At 35.3% G+C, this 17565-nt stretch overlaps 2 protein-coding genes across 4 annotated transcripts; one reads left to right on the forward strand and one right to left on the reverse strand.

Moving 5' to 3' along the window:
• Positions 1-1487: 1487 nt before the first annotated feature.
• On the reverse strand, positions 1488-10843 carry LOC135694338 (cyclic GMP-AMP phosphodiesterase SMPDL3A). The gene is made up of 7 exons (XM_065213023.2): positions 10760-10843; positions 6637-7111; positions 5599-5913; positions 5072-5240; positions 4525-4622; positions 3288-3509; positions 1488-2617 (listed from the first exon to the last, which is right to left on the reverse strand). The coding sequence occupies exons 2-7, from the start codon at positions 7082-7084 to the stop codon at positions 2331-2333; spliced, it is 1539 nt and encodes a 512-aa protein (XP_065069095.2). The 5' UTR covers positions 7085-7111; positions 10760-10843; the 3' UTR covers positions 1488-2330.
• A 9-nt stretch (positions 10844-10852) lies between these two features.
• LOC135694347 (uncharacterized) lies at positions 10853-17481 on the forward strand. Of its 3 annotated transcripts, XM_089109772.1 has the most exons (8): positions 10853-11188; positions 12083-12328; positions 12477-12611; positions 13912-14028; positions 14423-14451; positions 15126-15603; positions 15952-16090; positions 16548-17481. In XM_089109772.1, the coding sequence occupies exons 3-8, from the start codon at positions 12608-12610 to the stop codon at positions 16741-16743; spliced, it is 963 nt and encodes a 320-aa protein (XP_088965898.1). In that variant the 5' UTR covers positions 10853-11188; positions 12083-12328; positions 12477-12607; the 3' UTR covers positions 16744-17481. The 3 variants fall into 3 exon arrangements, with proteins under 3 accessions (XP_088965898.1, XP_088965900.1, XP_088965899.1); XM_089109774.1 differs by lacking the exon at positions 12477-12611 and having other exon boundaries at positions 14423-15603; XM_089109773.1 differs by lacking the exon at positions 12477-12611 and having other exon boundaries at positions 13912-15603.
• The last annotated feature ends 84 nt before the right edge of the window (positions 17482-17565 follow it).

Below are 17565 nucleotides of genomic sequence, written 5' to 3' on the forward strand. Positions count from 1 at the left end.
ATTGTAGTATCAACTGGAGAACAATAAGCTAAAAATAAAAGATAAAGCAATTTTATACAGTTTTCATATTTTATACAGAAAAAATCTGATCTTAAATTTCTCGGGAATAAGTTGCTTTAGCAAAAAGACTCTGGATTTGAAAAACTTTCAAACTGTGCTGGCTAAAGCGAGTTTTGATAGAATTTATAATGACGTTTAGATTCTCTCTTTCTTAGTAGGAATGGATTCTCTCTTTCATAGCATCGATACAAGCAAACTTTGAAGCTTTCTTGATGATACTTTCGAAAACAAATCAGCCGATCGTTTCTCAAATTCTCAAAAAGTTTCTTCCCAGCAGTTTCTTTATCTTCAGCAGCCAATTTCTCTATTTTAAAGCGTTTAGGCCACAGAAAAAACGATACTCTGTCATTTGGTTTTTGCACCAAGTTATTCTATATCAGGTTTCTCCATCTATTTTCTAAGCCAAGCTCTTATTAATCGTTTCCTTGGACAATGACCAATTTCTTCGATCAAATTCCCATTTCCAATTTATTCTTTGTCTTCTATGATACAGAAAGGGAAAACTAAGGAAACATTTAAGGGAATATTAAGCACAGTTGCTTACAGAATGATAGACTAAATTTCTTTCCAATTTGGACTTAAAAACTATTTTATGGAGGTTAGGCTCCAGTGAACGGTTATTTGAAGAATGAGCCCCAGCTTCCTACTTATTTTTCGTTGCTGTCATCTTACTTTAGCCTTCTGTAGGCATTCTAAAAATAGGTTAAATTCTGGCATAATATTCTTTTACATTTTTGAGAAATGTTGTCATGAATAAGGCATTACAGATATAATTTCGTACTCTCTTTGATAATCAAATAATTCCGATGCTAAAGGCACTTCAATAAAAGGGAACTTTGGCACCCTTGCCCCTTTTATCAAAGAAGAATGTCCCCCCGCGCCCCCATCTCCAATGTTCCTGGCACAATTTATATCCAGGTAGGCCGCTATTTTCTAAGTAACTTGGTAACTTGCAAGGATCGATACAAATAATGTTTATGCAAGAAATAAAATTCTTTTGAGAAAATTTTCACAAGAAAAAATGCAAAATAAGCATCTCGGCATTACAAAAGATTGGAAGCACAAAAACTGAGACCCTGCTGTGATTGGTAAAAGGGAACTGACAACATTTGAAAAAGCTTAAAAATATTTGAAAGGCTATCAAGAAATTTAAAATGGACTGCTTCAAGTATAAAAGCTAATAAGGAAAAGCAATTAAATGATCATTCTCTTTTCAATGTGTCTTAACTGGAAAACAGAAAATTGAATGCTGCCAAGTTTTTCTTTGGCTGGGCTCTGCCCAAGTTGGATACGTTGTGAATTAGTTTTATGCATAAGGTGATAATCTTATCTCGTTCTACTAAGAGAAGTGTTGAGCTTCCGAACTTTACCAAACTCTGGCTTCAACAAGGGCAGAAAAATATTGGCATTGAATAAAAACAAGGCAAGAATCCTCCAAAATGATATTTTAATAAATCCTTTAATGCTAGCTAGCAATAATAGTTAAGCCATTATATAAAAAAGTCCTTAAATTTCAAATAAACATAAAAAGGTGAATGAATGTTTTGCGAAGTTGCATAGAAAATAATCGACTTGATATTATTGTACACATAGAAACTCTGCGATAAACATCAATATAGAAATGAAGTTTAGTTAAAAGTCAATGTTTACACGTTGATTTAGTGGTGCGTATCTTAGATCATTTATAATGGTGTGTGCTTTCTGGTGCCTCACTGTGCAATGGTTTCTTTGTCCATGTAGGCCATACATAACTGGTGTGAATGTTTTGTTAACTTTTGTGTATGTACAATGCCTGCCAAAAGTCTTGGAATACCGACATCAGTTTTCAAGATCAAGTTAAGCTATTTCCCTCTCTCTCTGGGAATAACGTTGGTTTACTAAAAACAGCGTAAAAGATTTGAGAGTACATATCTCCTTTTGCGCTACTTGTATGATATTTTTTTAAAACTATAGTGGAACCTCCATATAACGGACACCAGTGGGACCAATGTTATTGTCCGTTGTAGAGAGGTGTCCGCTGTATGGAGGTGTCATCTTTTTATAACTTTTGTTTTGGGACTCAAAAATCTGTCCGTTGTTTGGAGGTGTCCGTTGTATAGAGGTGTCCGTTGATGGAGGTTCCACTGTATCAACATTCCGGGGAGAAGAGGACTGGAAGTAGTGACTTTTTGGAAAGAAAAGAAAGATGTAAAATAAAACGCAAACTGCTGGGTGTTCCAAGTATTTTTGGCAGGCACCGTACATGACAACGTGATTTTATGTAGACGACTTTATCCGCCAGTAACAGGATGTTTCTTCACACATTCATCGAATGCAGTCTTGGTCACGTGCTTGGCTGAACAATATAACACATATCTCGAGTATGGATCAGGTTGGTAATTGACTTGGCGATGTTGAATGTAATTCTGCCAATGCCTGTTTTCGTTAGTTCGATTTACGAAGCTCTCCACTATGTCAGAAATCAGCTTGCCATTTATAAATCTCTTGCCTTCCGGTAAATGACTCATGTATTTATCGCTGAACGAGTAATCAAACAGCCATGTTGGAATTTTCGTCTCTACAATGATAGAAAATATTCTGTTTAAATGAAAATGTTTATGAACCAAAAACCATTTCCAATACAAAAGCCTAATTATTTTTGCAAACGAAAACCAAGAACCAGGGCACGTTTTCTACGTCTTCTTTTGCACTTTAGGCCAACTTCAGGCGACTGGCAGCTATTATATTAACTGAAGACTAAAAACACGAACAAGAGACACCTTTTTTGATTGGAAGGGGACAATACGAACAGAAAGGATGAGAAAGAACCAAAAGGAACCAAATATATCCAAAAGTAGCTGAAATTGTCATTTGAAAGATTTTGAAGAAGCTTAATAATCCATGATCAAATGATTCAAAATATGGGCAATATTAAACCCTTTGGCATGCACATGTCTGCTACTAACACTTAAATTAGCATTAACCTCAACAAAAATTAAACCCTGAATTGCTTTTACAAACTGGCTTCTCAGTCATTCTCTCGGATGTCGAACTAAAATATAAGAAACTCAAATAGAAATAAAAAATATCAAATCTTCTTTAAAAATTTAGTTGACAGTACAGAATAGAGTGACAGATAAAATGCTTAAGCATGTTTCAAATTTAAATCTCCTCCAAAATGTTATTTCTAAACAAAGTAGAATATGAATGTGATTGACGGTAAGACCAAGAAGATGTTGAAAACTTACGAGTTGTCAAAACGAGATCCATGTAGTATTGATGATAGTCAGCCAACATTCGTTTGTTGGTGTCAAAAGAAAATATACGAAAGCCTGGGTTATTGAACATCACTGGTGTAATGCCTGGTGCAGTGAGGAGGAATGAAGATTCACTATCCATGACGTCATCAACTTTATCGTTAAGCAGTTGTAGTCTCATATCGTCAAAGTGCGTGTGCCCATATAGTTGACCTTCAATCAATTCAAGCTTATAATTAAAGGCAGTGGCATATTTGAAGACAGATTTGGTTGGGTAGGAGTTTTGTGGATGTCACAGATTGGACCCCATCCCCCCTTCCCCCTACAGATTTGTGGCAAGCTGCTATTTATTGTAAAATTATCTAAAGAAAGTTTAAGACCGACAACATCGCAGAGATCTATGCCTTTTAAGTAGATTTGTCTATTCATAGCATCAGTACTTCCCCTCAAAAAGGGATGTCATGGCACTCTAAAGATGAACAAATTACAAAGCTTGAGACAGATCGAGGATATTTTCAGTTATCTTTCCGACTGTCTATACGAAGGAAGGCCTACGGAGAATCATAAAAAACCTTTATCATAACACAATAGTTACAGTTAAGCAATTTCAATGCTCTACAAGTGCTGTCTTGCGTTGTGCTTGTGAAACTGAAGCCTTGAGAGGTTTCTCTGAGATCTTAAATCTATCGGTTATCAATTTTCATGTCGATGAACTTCTAAAGAATTTCGTGACTTACAGATCTCAAGATCTAAAATTACTCTAATCAAATGAGATATTCTTCTGAATACAATCGATAGCAAAATGACCATTATCACCATGTAATAATGCATTGTTGTATTACTAAAATGAGCAGGCTAATTATCATTGTGTACATCAGCTAGGCCTATGTAATTTTTTTTCGGATGTTATACTACTTTTCTATGTTAAAACATTTGTACAATGCAACTTCTTCATTTAAGAGAAACTTTACAGAAATTTCACACTTGCAAGATCAAAGGACAAATGAAATAAGGGATATGAATGACTGAATTTAAAAATTAATAAACGGGGGGTCCAAATAAGCTCCGGTAGGGTCCGAAAAAAATCGAAAAATTAATAAGCGTCCCCCCTTCTATTAAGGACCTTAGAGTATTCCTTTTAGATAGGACAGATAGGAGAGTTGCGACTATTATGATATAAAATACAACTTATCAATTAAGAAAAAAATGTAAATTAACACTTTCTTACCAATCACGATATCCTTGTACGTCTTTGTTACAAGTTCGATGTACGTATTAGCGTATTTTTTAATCCAATAATTATCCGACTTTACACCACCAAATATCCTGTAAACAGACTGAAGTTTTAATATTTCAATATCTTTATTAAGAGTAAAATAAATCATAAAGCAATAATACAGCAAATTTATAAACAAATTCACAGTTAAACATAAACATCTGTATTATTATCGCTATGATTATAAAAACACTGCCTCGGAAAACTGGGATAAGCGAGGCCTCGGTAACACCAATTTTGTAACTTTACTCGATAAATCAATAAATGCCAGCTTTTTGACCGAATATTTTTTGGAACTGCAAAATTGAAAGACTGCACGAGATACAGAAAACATAGCATACTAAAGCATTTTTTATCTGACACTTTTCAGAGCAAAAACGTCGAATAATGATGGAAGTAAACTGAAAATGTATATCCAGGTGTGGATCGAAAATCACGTGAGAGGAAGAAAGACACGTTTGATTGGTTACCTTGCTGGTACAAAGGATATAACACGTACCCGATTGGAATATGACCTGAAATGACCACCCTATTCCCGCTGCTTTTCGCCTCTTTCAACTGATCTGCCAGCCATTCCATCTGAGCATTGGCTACCAGCAGAGGCTGTCCACTTAGGCTCGATGTTACCCAGTAGTTAGAATTCAGCTGCAGCAGCGTCAATTTAGCACCTGTTAGATGTTAGAATAAAAATTTATTCATAAAAATGTTGTTAGAGAAATGTTGATGACGTCAAGCTACCCAATGTCTATTTCAAAATATATTCTAGTATCTCATCCATGGCCAAATAGATAGAACGGCCAATAAACTCATCTCTGGAATCCCCAAAAGAAATCTGCCCCTTGATTTCAGCTTTGCCGGCAAAAATTATGTCTTGTACATAGTAAGGGTCGAGGTTCTACATCGATATTACACAGAGGGGTACAATAACACTGCTCAAAAGAATAGGATGCGCAGAACAGATTCGAGTGGCTTTGTTCTAAAGCTTTGGTTTTGATCGTATGTAACATCCAGTTTGCAGCTACTTACTTTTGATTTCAGCTTTGTAGTACCCTCCCATTAGAAATGTTTTTTTCAGCTCATCTTCAGTAGTCACTTTTGTTGAGCATTTCTTGCATAAAATCAACGGTTGCCACATGGTCAAGACTTTCTCGTAGAGAGCTGATCCGTTAGGAAGGACGTAATATCCAGGAAGATCGTGATTGCCAAACGACGGTAAAATTGGCAAATCCGGAAATGCTTTTCCAAGTTCTTCGCTAACAGCTTTGATATTCTTCAAGATTCTCTCCTCTGCAGTACCATTTAGACCCTTGCTTTTTTCAATGTCGTGTGCTACATAGTCACCTGTTATTCGTAAGAAAAAGATGCTTAAAGTATTGCGAGTTGGTTGCACACATCAACTAGATCTTCTTAAAGAACTGGGATTTATAATTATATCTTCACTTGAGTAGGTATTTGCATTTAGTAGTACCGAATTTCCAGCAAAATCTTTAGAACAAGGAGTCCAGCGGTGTGAAGAGACACTGTGAAAATGTTAACATAGAACGATCTGGCAAGAAGAGCTCAGAAAACAATACATTACGCCGCCTTCCATCTTAACGAGACTAAATTTTGAATAACAAAGTAGGAAAGAGCTTTCTTTATTGCATGGTTGTTTTAGTAAATTATTTCTAGAATTGATATCTTGTCCATCTCCTGTTGATTAGTTGACTTTCTGCCCTTTGATAATTATAAATGCATAAAAGTGAGGATCCAAGCAATTGACTAATAATTAAGTCAACATTTTTCTTTTTTGCTCAACAAGAAAAGGATTTTATATCAATTTTGCAACTACTTAGCCTGCAACAAGGCGATCAATAGTAAATCGATAGAGTTGGTGCAAAAGTACTTCAGCATGCAAAGATGTGACAAAGAAATCATCCCTTATTTTTTACTGCATGCTGTCATGTCCCAAAACGTGATACAAATCATTGCACTAAGAGTGAAAATAAAACAACAATACCAACAATTATCTGCTGAAAAATGAGAAAACTGAGTTGAAAGAAGCTGATAGAAGGCTGCTATTACCTGTCAAAAGAAAGAACTTGATATTGCCACGTTCTCTAGCTGACACAGTTCTCATGAAACTCAGAGATGAATTCAACAAAGAATAAGGAATATCGCAGCCAACTCGACCATAAGGGGCATCAAAAGGTGCTTTCTGCACTGTTTTGTTGATCAAGGAGCGACAATAGGAAGCACTGCTGATAGACTGGTTATAATTGAGATCCAAGTGAATATCAGAAACATGAAAGAATTTCATTTCAGAAGTTTTGACTGTTCTTTTGACACCATCATTGTATGCTTGACAACCAAATTTGAAAAATACAGCACACATAAGTAGGATGAGACAGACAATGAACAGCATAAAAAACACAACAGCTATAATTCTATACTGGCTGATCTTCTTCTCTGGTTGCATTTGTTTATGGGTTGAGGATTCCAAATCAATTTCTGAATAGTCTGTCTCCCCCATGACCACAATTGAATTCTCAATAACTACCTGCAATAAAAAAAAATTATTTGAATAAGCTTTAAATATACACAGACACAGTCTGACTGCTTACTAGCACACAAAAGAATATGTAAAGGAAATCCAGACAAACAATGAATCTATATATCTTTTCAAACCTAGAAAAAGGATTATTTTTTTGAATAGGGTTGAAGCAAGACTTTATATTTGTGATCACAATCTTGTCCAATAGAGGTAGAGTCTTTTCTTTGCTTTGTAGCAGCTTTTATATACTTATTAAGGACAAGAGCATAGAGTTTTCACATCTTTCCAGCAAATTACACAATAACTCAGCAAATTCTATCAGAGGATATCAATAAGCTCTTGGGTTACAAAAGTATGGACACAGTGGGGGAATACATCAGGCTACACTTGCCAGTAGCCTAAGCTGCAGAACTTATTGAATAAATAAAAAAAAATGAAGAGCAGCAGCAATAGAAGGCAGCAGCAATGGAGGGCAGCAATCATATTTTGGCAAAAGAAAAACATTTTGTGCAATCATTTAGAGGTGGAACGTGATATTTCCAAGCAAGCAGAGTATTCTCAGTTCTTTTTCCAGTTAACCTGCTCTTCACTAGGTAAATCTACTGAACAATGAAGGCTGCTCTGTGTAGTTTGCACAATTAATACATTAGGGCGTAGTCTATAGGTGTCTATAGACTATGATTAAGGTTAAGAAAAATTTACTTTCAGAGTCAAAATATCAGTCATAAAATGCATGAATATTTGACTTTTGGAGCTTTCTATAGTTATGTTGACTAGTGATCTGAAACTTTTCATTTCACCTAACAGGAAAGACAAAAAACTGGGAAATTCCATACCATGTTACAAAATCTAGTTTTAAGAAAGTAGCCTTTAATGTCTACTTGTGTTTATCTATACAAGAGTTTAGCTTTATTCTAAGCTATTCAATGCTGAAAGAATGAAAATTACATCCTTCATTATTAAGAATACCTTAGAGGTGAGGGATTGATGCAGCGATTGAAATGCTAAATGACATAAAACCTGTTGGTTTCCAAATTTAACATGATAGTAGATATCAGTAAAAAGCAGATAGATATAATAATTTACTGTTTGTCTAAAAATGAATTTGCAAAACACTCAATATGTCAGCTTGTAAATCAAACCATTTGTTTGTTCAATGGCAAAAGATAGGGGGGGGGGGGGCTTATTAATAATTTAATGTAAAAAATATTATAAAAATGTCCTTATGCATTTTTTGTTATGAAAATGTCATACAAATGTTCTTAAAAACTTTGCAGGCAGCTTCAAAAGTTTCTTAAAATCAATCAATTGTAATGTCCTCATCTTCCTCAGGGTCACCAGAATAAATTGATATCCCTTGAGACATCTTCTTAACAAATTTTGACTAACTTCCAAGGCACACAAGTAAATAATTACATGGACCGTAATTTAATTCACACAATCTTTTCATTATGACACATCAAGAGACCACCCAATGCACATGTTTTCTTTGTTTGACAAAAGAGGCTTACAAGGGGAGGGGCTTACTAGATAGGGGGCTTACTATAAACTTTTGCTTGATAAGGGAATCTTCATAGAGAGGGGACTTAAAAAAGAGGGGGGCTTAATAGGAACTGTTAGGGTTTGAAGACAGAAATGATTTTTAGATGATGCTGAGTTCTTTTCAATCATCTTTTTCAAGGGTCTTTATATCTACACACATAAAAATTGCATTGTATGCCAGACCATTACTTTATCCATCATTTGAATATATTAACAGGTTCCAAGGATTTTATCTCGTTTAGCAAACTATTCCAAACTTTAGAAGTCCAAAGTTCTAAGACTGTTTGTAACAAATGTAACTTGATTAAGTGTATGGTGATGCTTGTTGTGCGGGTTTCTCACAAACCAATTCGAATTGGAAACTGATTTGAAAGGTTGCTGTTGCTTTTGAAAAGCTTTGTATAGTTTGATAGTTCTCAGCAGGATCAATTTTGTATTTTGTCTTTCCTCTTTTGTATTTTGTATTACAAAGTTTTATGAGAAAATGTTGGGGGATTTATCTGCAATTCGAAGGAAAAAGGTATGGGAAAAGCACACTCCGGTAGGCTTTGAACCAGGGCCCTCCACTATTCAAACACAGTGGTCATACCACAAAACCACAGTACAGACGTTCCAAGTAGATTGACTCAGCTAGAAGCTCCTTAGCAGGGGATGAAGCAGCAATTGTCAATTGCCATTTCATTAGCTGTAACAAACAATTGCATAGGTCCACTGTAAACAATTGCATCTAGGTCAACTCTGATTCCTATTGGTTGGCTGAACCGCTGCAGAGACGTGCTCAACTTCTGACTGGATAAATAAAATCTCACCTATGCTCCCGCCAAAGATTGCAGAGGTGAAGTACACTCTAATTGGCTTACAAGATGTTTGCAGAGGTCAAGCAAGCGGTGATTGGCTCTCAAGGGACAAACAAGTTTCTGGATTCAGAAAATATGGATCAGATAAATGCCTAGAATTGCCACTCGACTATTTTGTGCAGAGGCCGAAAGGCAGTCAGCAAAATACATGCATATTGTTGGTATCAACAGAGCCAGATCTAGGGCAGACGTTGCTGAAGAGTTTGCCAAAGAAACTATTCATTAAAAATTGTTGATAGTTAAACTACTTTATTTTGTTGTTGTAAAAATCTGACATATGCTTTTGCATAGGTTGCTGTAGTCTGGATCCGCCTCTGCACATCCATAGGATGTTAGCTTTTTCTATGGCTATATTTTTGTTCTCCAATACAAAACCAGTGTCAGGTGTCAGGTGCACATGTTAAAGACTTGGAAACTAGGTCACCAACTTTGCAATTCACATGCACACTACAAATCCTTTGAAGCCCTGTAGTTAATCATCTGTCATTACCTGTGCTTACTGAATTTCCTTGCTACAGATCCAGAAATTTTTAATGTCTTTAAATCTGATTGATGGGATTTAAAAATCCCCACAAAATTCCTTTCACTCGATGATCATGTATTTAACACACTAGAATCTAAAGTAGGTTCTGTAAGCTATCATGGTTGGGGCACCAAAAATCATTGAGAACTAAGGATCCTAGCTATAATGGACAAACATTCTATCATAATTATGCCTCGTAGTTCTATTTGTTCTGATTATGATTGATGAAGAAAGGAAAACTTTAAAGCACAAGAAGTGGAGCACAGTTTAAATGAAGGCATGATTAAAAAAGCACCTCTATGGAGAGCCCCGGTTGTCTTCCAAAGCATGACTTCATGTCAAGTAATTCATCTTCAGATAATTCATTATAAAGCATAATTCATCTTCAGATAAAATAAGTTAACGTTGAGTTAATCCTGCAGGTAAATTACTGATACTTAGTAAATTAAAACCTATAAGTTTGGCCTTTATATGCGAGGGGCAAATCACTCCAAGAAAATCTCGTAGACCTTTGTGAAAATCCTACTGTTTTATCTAAAAATCCCCAGAAATCCTTGCAAGAGTGGATTGCCACTCGTTTTATATATATATATCAAACGTAAAAAGGACAAACTCGTTGAATTCTTATTGTGCGATTGTAAGGGAAAAATTAGGCTGACTAGACCCAACTTATCAGTGTATTTCAATGTTTCAGAAAAAATAAGAAATGATTCATACGAACTGTGCAGATACCTGTTTTGTTTATTATTATCAATGACAATGGCGGCACCTCTGTTCGCCATTCCAGGAATAAAATCTCTTATGTATACAAGGAATATAATTGGAAACGAGGCGGTGGCAATAACATTTATTTACGGTTGGCCTAATAAACACAGTTAAGAGTTTATCCTAAAAAAAAAACGAAAATGAGTTCCAGTAGCTCAGAGTCTGAAGATGATGGTTGTAGGAGTAAGGAGCTTATTCCCCTTGGTGCTGATGAGAATATTCTGAAATACACATTTTAAGACGGACGACCTGTGAGCCGTAGATTGAATAGGCCAAGTGTAAGGAAGCGTTGTCGACAGGCAGTTTCATGTGTGACCATGAACGTCGTTAACGACACCCAAACATTGATTAGCTTCCCTGCAAACTGCAGTATGGAAAACGAAGGTTCACTGAATGGTTTGTAGAAAGTTTTTAAAATGTACTGCTCTGCTAATTTTGCTCTACCTTAAGCTGAGTCTTTGGGAAAAGCTTAAGGCTGCTCTGCTCTTGGAATAAACTCAACTCAACTCAAACTTTTTATTCACAGCAATAATTACCTACTAAATTTATATTTGATACATGAACCACAAGTTACAATGATTTTTTACAAACAAAACTACATACAGTTGATAGTTCAGAGTTCAATATGTTTGCTGTCGGAAATATGAAAATAACTCACAAGAAGCTATCTAGGTCATATGCCCGATTTGATGTGTATAAAAATGTAGTACATTTTATTTGTAAAAAGAAGGCTTAGAAAGCTTGAATTTTTCAAACTAGAATGTGGAAAGTCCATGTATGATGAGAACAATGTTTCAATATTTTTTAAATATTCAGAAAAATAGGGCAAAAACACAACAAGCGATAAACAAGCATTTTCTTTTGCAACTATTTCATCTAATAGTCAAATGGAATGGGCTTTATTGCTTTTCATGAAAATGAAATATGGAACATAATTCCTCTAAAATGATCTTAATCTCAAATGACTGTACAGTATTTCCCTTGATATTCTTAGAGTTTTTTTTTACCTTATGCATCCATTTACCATATCATGCAATTTACCCAAAAAATCTATTTCCTAATTCTGTAAATAGTTTACACTAAAGGAACATGTGGTATGACAAGTTTCTGCTTTCCTGTGCTACTTTAAACCATTTGTTTGTTAAAAGGCGGAAAGGGGGAATGCCGAAACCTTTTACTGTTCTCTTTGACTTTGAAAATGATTGTAAGCTCCAGTTCCTTTTTTGTGATAATAATATCCTGCCACACCACACCTCTTGGAATTAATGGTTCCTAAATTTTTCTACTAAGGATGCTGACAGTAGCATGTTTAATGATTCCAAAGCAGAGGAAACTGTCCAGAAAGAGCCAATGGCAACAAATCAGGATGCACTACTTGTATATTGACACTTTGTTGTTAATGACAGTTCAGTTGTTAATGATGATTACCAAACATACCTGTTTAAGGTATTACAGTCAAAAGTGTTTGCTGTAGTTGATGATTTGGCTACAGTTTTTGTGGTTCAGGATTATGATCAGACATTGCAGAGACTCTTGGTAAGGAACTTGTTTCTTGTTTGCTAGAAATTTGTATCAGTATGCCTCAGAATTAAGAGCAGCAATTTTCTCCAGTTTTCCCAAATATGTCTTGTTAGGTATGGACTTAATTCAAACAAAATCTTAATTCATTCACTTTATATTAAAGGCAAACAAATTTGCACAATTCAAAGGAAAGTTTTTTCACTGGATGGAAAATTCTGGGCGTTGACTTGCTCGTGTGACAAGAGCAGAAGGTTGTTTCTTGAACAACTAAATTGTGTGCTAGAAATTAATGAAATGGGTTAGTTACTTTTATATTTTCTAGTTAGTTGCTCTTATAAATTTGTTGTTTTAGTCATTTAAGGCCGAGTTACTTTATTTTACTTTAATACCATTTGTGAACAGTTTTTTTGCGGTACAGGACTTGAAAATGGCTTTGATAAAAGCAAGCAACGCAAAGTCAACCTTGCTAAAACTTTAGTACATAGGGCACTGATGATCTGCTCGAAGTCTAAACTGTATGCTGTCAAACTGGAAAAAACTCAAAACGACCTTTCTGGAAAACGGCTATCCAGAAGATGTCATTTCATCTTATACTTAGGAGAAGATCGCAAGTTTTTCCACTGTTCAAAAGTTTGTTCCGCAAAAGCGCACAGTCTATTTGAAACTACCATGCATTGGCACTTCCTTGCGATTCAAGAGTCAGATTAGGCAAGCCATCACAAAATGTTTTGTTGCTGTCAATCCTCGTATTGTTTACAGCACTAGGAGAGCCCTTCCTCCATTCAAAGGATTGCGTTCCTACCAACCAAAAAAGTTTCGTTATTTATGAATTTACGTGCCAGTGTGATTCTGGCTACGTAGGACGCACTACTCAGAGATTGGGGGATAGGATAAAACAACATGTTCCTTCCAACATAAGAAACAAAACTGTCCCTCAAAGAGAACAGCCTCCGCAGTCTTGTAGGTCTAGAAACACTGTTAAAACCAGTGGTTCTGCCATCGGTCAACATCTTTTAGACAACCCAGATTGTGCTAAACTCCATAATGATGACACGTTTCAGATAATTGGCAGAGCCCGGTTGTCTTTCCATCTAGCAGTTTTTGAATTGATCTACATACAATAAAAACGAAAAAGCCGCCATTGTGTAGACAGAAGAAGTTTCTTTTCTCTCTGGGACTCTAATGGTAATTTTTCGTAGGCTCACGGCACTGATTGGTTAACTATACCGGTCTTGTGCTTGCGTTTTTCTGATTGACATATTTTGATCCACAACTGAGTATATATTTTTGACCGTGTTCTTTCGGACCCTTATTCTGACGTTTTATGCTCTGAGGAGTGTCAGACGAAAAAGCCTAATCTAGCCTATATGTTGTAAAATGTTTGCATTTTTTCAAAGCCATTTTCAAATATTATTTCAAAATTTCAGCTAGATTGTGATGCATTTAGTCATATTGATGATTGGGTATTTGTTTTAACCTAAATTTTAACTATTTTTAACTTTTTTTTTAATAACTTTGTTTCTTGCATTGTTGATGGGGTGCATAGTTATTGGGACACATTTAGAAACATGGTTAGTAATTTTTCTTTTCCTTGACAGAATTCACAAGAACCTTGAATGTTAGCCACAACGAATGCATCCATGTGCGGGTCTGCAAGAGGCTTGTTGACGTTTTTGACAGCGTTAATGATGTCGATCAATTTGCTGAAGTTGAAAGTAAGTTTATGCGACCTGGGCAAAGATCAATATGTGAAAGACCCAAAGAACTGTTTCTTTAGTAATACATAGAGTACAAGTGAACATGCATCATTTCTAAATACTTAATTTATTCTTTTAGAGTTTTCCATCAAACTCGTGTTAAAAGCATGAAATTTTTGTTTATATTAGCTGTCCAAATGATGTCAAATATGACTGGGTAACTCAAAATTTGTCAGTAAATTTTCAGTAAAAAAAATTTATGAAATTTTGGCAATTGGTCTCCAGGCTATTACAACAGATGAATCGAATCACAAACAAATTCAATTTTTTTAACACCGTTTATTACTTTCTTTTCTGATCTATTAATTCGATGGGTCTTATTTATGATTTTCATTGTCTAATTTGGTTACAGGAGAGCTGACTGAGCATGAATACAGTCTGGTAGGTACTGATTTTTCTGCAAAAGCATATGCGAATTACTAGCAAAGCCTTTAATCTAGGTTGCCAAGCAACTTAAAGCAGGCTCAGATACAAATTTCACCGATCTTGCATTTTAGTCGAAAAGTTTGCAAAGCCAGTGTTTTGAAGCTTTTCATTCTTGATGATTATTTTTTGGTGCTTTCAAGGATATTTTTTAAGGTTACGGTAAACGTTTTTGACACGATATTTGGTTTTCTCTTCCTCAAAGCAAAACCATTAACGGAATCAGATTAAACTATACATCATTCGATGCACAAGAATGTGGTGATACCAACCATATCAAAATAATTGGCAAATATTGTAAAATGATACTTTCCAGGCAAATTTATTGCTTAAATGAGTGTACCACCTTCAAAAGCAATTTTGTACCCTTGCGTTTGAGGTAACGAAATCTGACTTATATCAACAGAAAGCGCAGGTCCTTAGCTACCAAAGTATGTCTCAGATTTTTCAAACTTCTCCTCCCTTTGAAACTTAACCCTGTCAAAAATTGGCAAACATAGCTGTATTTGGCTATAAAAGACGGACCAGAGCAAATAAAGAAATTTTGAGACACTTTCAGTAGATTTCATCGTATGAGTTTACTTGAGCAAAAATATTTTTTTTTCTATTTGTTTTCATTTGCACATCTACAGAATTTTCCTGAGATTAAAGAAATGAACTTCTCTGGCAAGCCGTTTGTTTGCATAAAGCCATGTGACAGCCAGTATGGTGTTGTTAGTGTTAACCGTATGGGTTTTGTTTGTTGTACATGTTCAATCGTCAGAAGTGCTTGTGTGCATGTTGGGTGTTTGAAGAAAGTGCTGCATAAAGAGAATGAAAGCCTTCCAGTTTTCATATTGGAGATGGAGTCACTTCGCTACGATATGCAGCAGACTGGTCCAAAACCAAATTGCTACTTGCCAAAAGCCATATCAGCATGCAAAGTGACATGGAAGACAACTCCTTGCCAGCAAAAGATTTATAACTTTCAAAGTGAAAGAGCACCTGATAATCCTATCAAGCTTTCCCTTCCAAATATTATTTGTCCCAGTTGTAGCAGTGAAGTTTCAGAGCTTGTTTACCCAGTGCAAAAGAAATTGTTTCTTCGGTCCAATTATGTTACAGTCGAAGGTTAGTTTACTTTCCTTTTACATTTTTGAAAATTCAGCTATTTGAGATTTGTTTGAAAGGAATGGATTCGCGCAAAAGTTTAGCTTGCATTAGTGAGCAATTTTAGGCATTTAATTTCTATGCATCATATAGTATTAATTTACACATCCACTTACACTTATAGATAAACTCACTTTCCAGTCTTGGTCACTGGTTCATGCCTTTTGTTCAGTAAACTTAAATAACTCCACGACCACCATATAAGCTGGAAAGGGATCTTTTGATATATTATTTTAAGTCCTCAAGTCCTTAAGTCATGCTTTCTGTAGTTGAAAACACATTTTGATTATATTTTTGTTTGTTTTTCAGTATATGCTCGGTTGTGTTCCAATTGCTCTTTCCTTCAACAGTACTGTGGCACTTCTGATGGAATTTTACATATGGGATCTTTTCTAATTGGTCATGATGTTTTGCGAGATTATTTGTTTCAATTTCTAACTGGAAATAGGTTTGTTCCTGATTAAAAACTGGCTATTGTAGGTTTGCATGGCAAAATAACTGCCAAAGTATCATCTGTAAGACTCTCAACCTTTTATGCTCAGTGCATATGGATGAATATAACAAATTGTTGATCAGAAACCTTAGATTTTATTAGAATCCTAGTTATGAGAACTTATATCATTTGAATGTAAATAAATTCAACCTCTGATATCTACACATTGTGTTGAGTAGAATTACAATATTTAATCATTTAATTTCAATTTACGTGACCGTTTTAGTCTACATTAATGCACATTACAATATTTTTGACAATTTAATGCAAATATCAAAAAAGATTATGATGAATATTAATGACAACTTTTGAATTGTTCAGAAACCATGCTCCTGATTAATAATAGATAAGTCTCTAGGTACCTACCCTTCAGAGCTGACCATAAACCAAATCAGTGTATATCTCTTCTTAGTTGCAGCATTGTCGGATTTTACGACAAATGTAAACTGACTTTTGAAGCGACAAGGCTGTCACCACGACTGTCACCACGAGAGCTGTTAACGTATCATAAGTTGCGCTTTTCTTGGTACTCTTTCTACATTTTGTCGATATCGATTACGTTAATGGTTTCATATGCGACATTTGTGGGCAATTTCCAAATACTATAGTGTGTGACGCAACAACACTTGGCTTTAAAAAAGCTTCTTCCAAGATGTGCTTGTGGCTTCTGGAAGCAAGGGACAACATAGAAAATCAATGAGGTATAACCAGTGGGTATAACGAGATTGTTGGCTGAACTCAAACTCAAACTCAAAACATTTTTTTTCAGCAAATCAATTAATTACACGTAACGTCATTTAAGTAAGTTGTTTAAAATTCAATTATTAAATCCAAAATTACAATAAGAGCATTAAAGAAAAAAAACCTTATATATAATTAAATCAGCTGACGGACACATGATTTGACGACGAGTTTACAATTCATTTTGGTTTGAATAACAGTAAGAATAACAGTATAGAAATGCAAATGCCACTAGAAAAAAAGCAAAGGAAATGATTTTTCGATTTTAGATCATACATAAATTGAATAAATTACAAGAATATCAAATTTTTAGACAGCTAAATATTATTTTATGTTTTATTTTGTTGGATGACCTCCAGGCAAGGGCACTGGAGCCAGGGGGCAGCGGGGGGCAGCGGGGGGCAGCGGGGGGACAGCCAGGGATGGTACTATGGGGTGTCATAGGGGGCAACTGCCTCCAAAAAGTTCCCATGTCGGCAGCTCAATATTAGAAAAGAAAAAGAACTGTCAGCATTTGAAACTGTCAAATGAGGAATTTACCTTCTTTGAAAGAACCATTGACTTTCAGTAAAACCATAAAACCATTAGAGCTATCAGGCTGGATTGTTCCCAAATTGTTATTAAATCATAATGGTGTAAGCAGTGTAATTGCTAAATATTGTGCTTGAGGGGAGTGTTCAGGCACCATT

Source organism: Rhopilema esculentum, chromosome 8 (assembly GCF_057945365.1).
Source record: "Rhopilema esculentum isolate cy_ngs chromosome 8, ASM5794536v1, whole genome shotgun sequence".
Taxonomy (NCBI): domain Eukaryota; kingdom Metazoa; phylum Cnidaria; class Scyphozoa; order Rhizostomeae; family Rhizostomatidae; genus Rhopilema; species Rhopilema esculentum.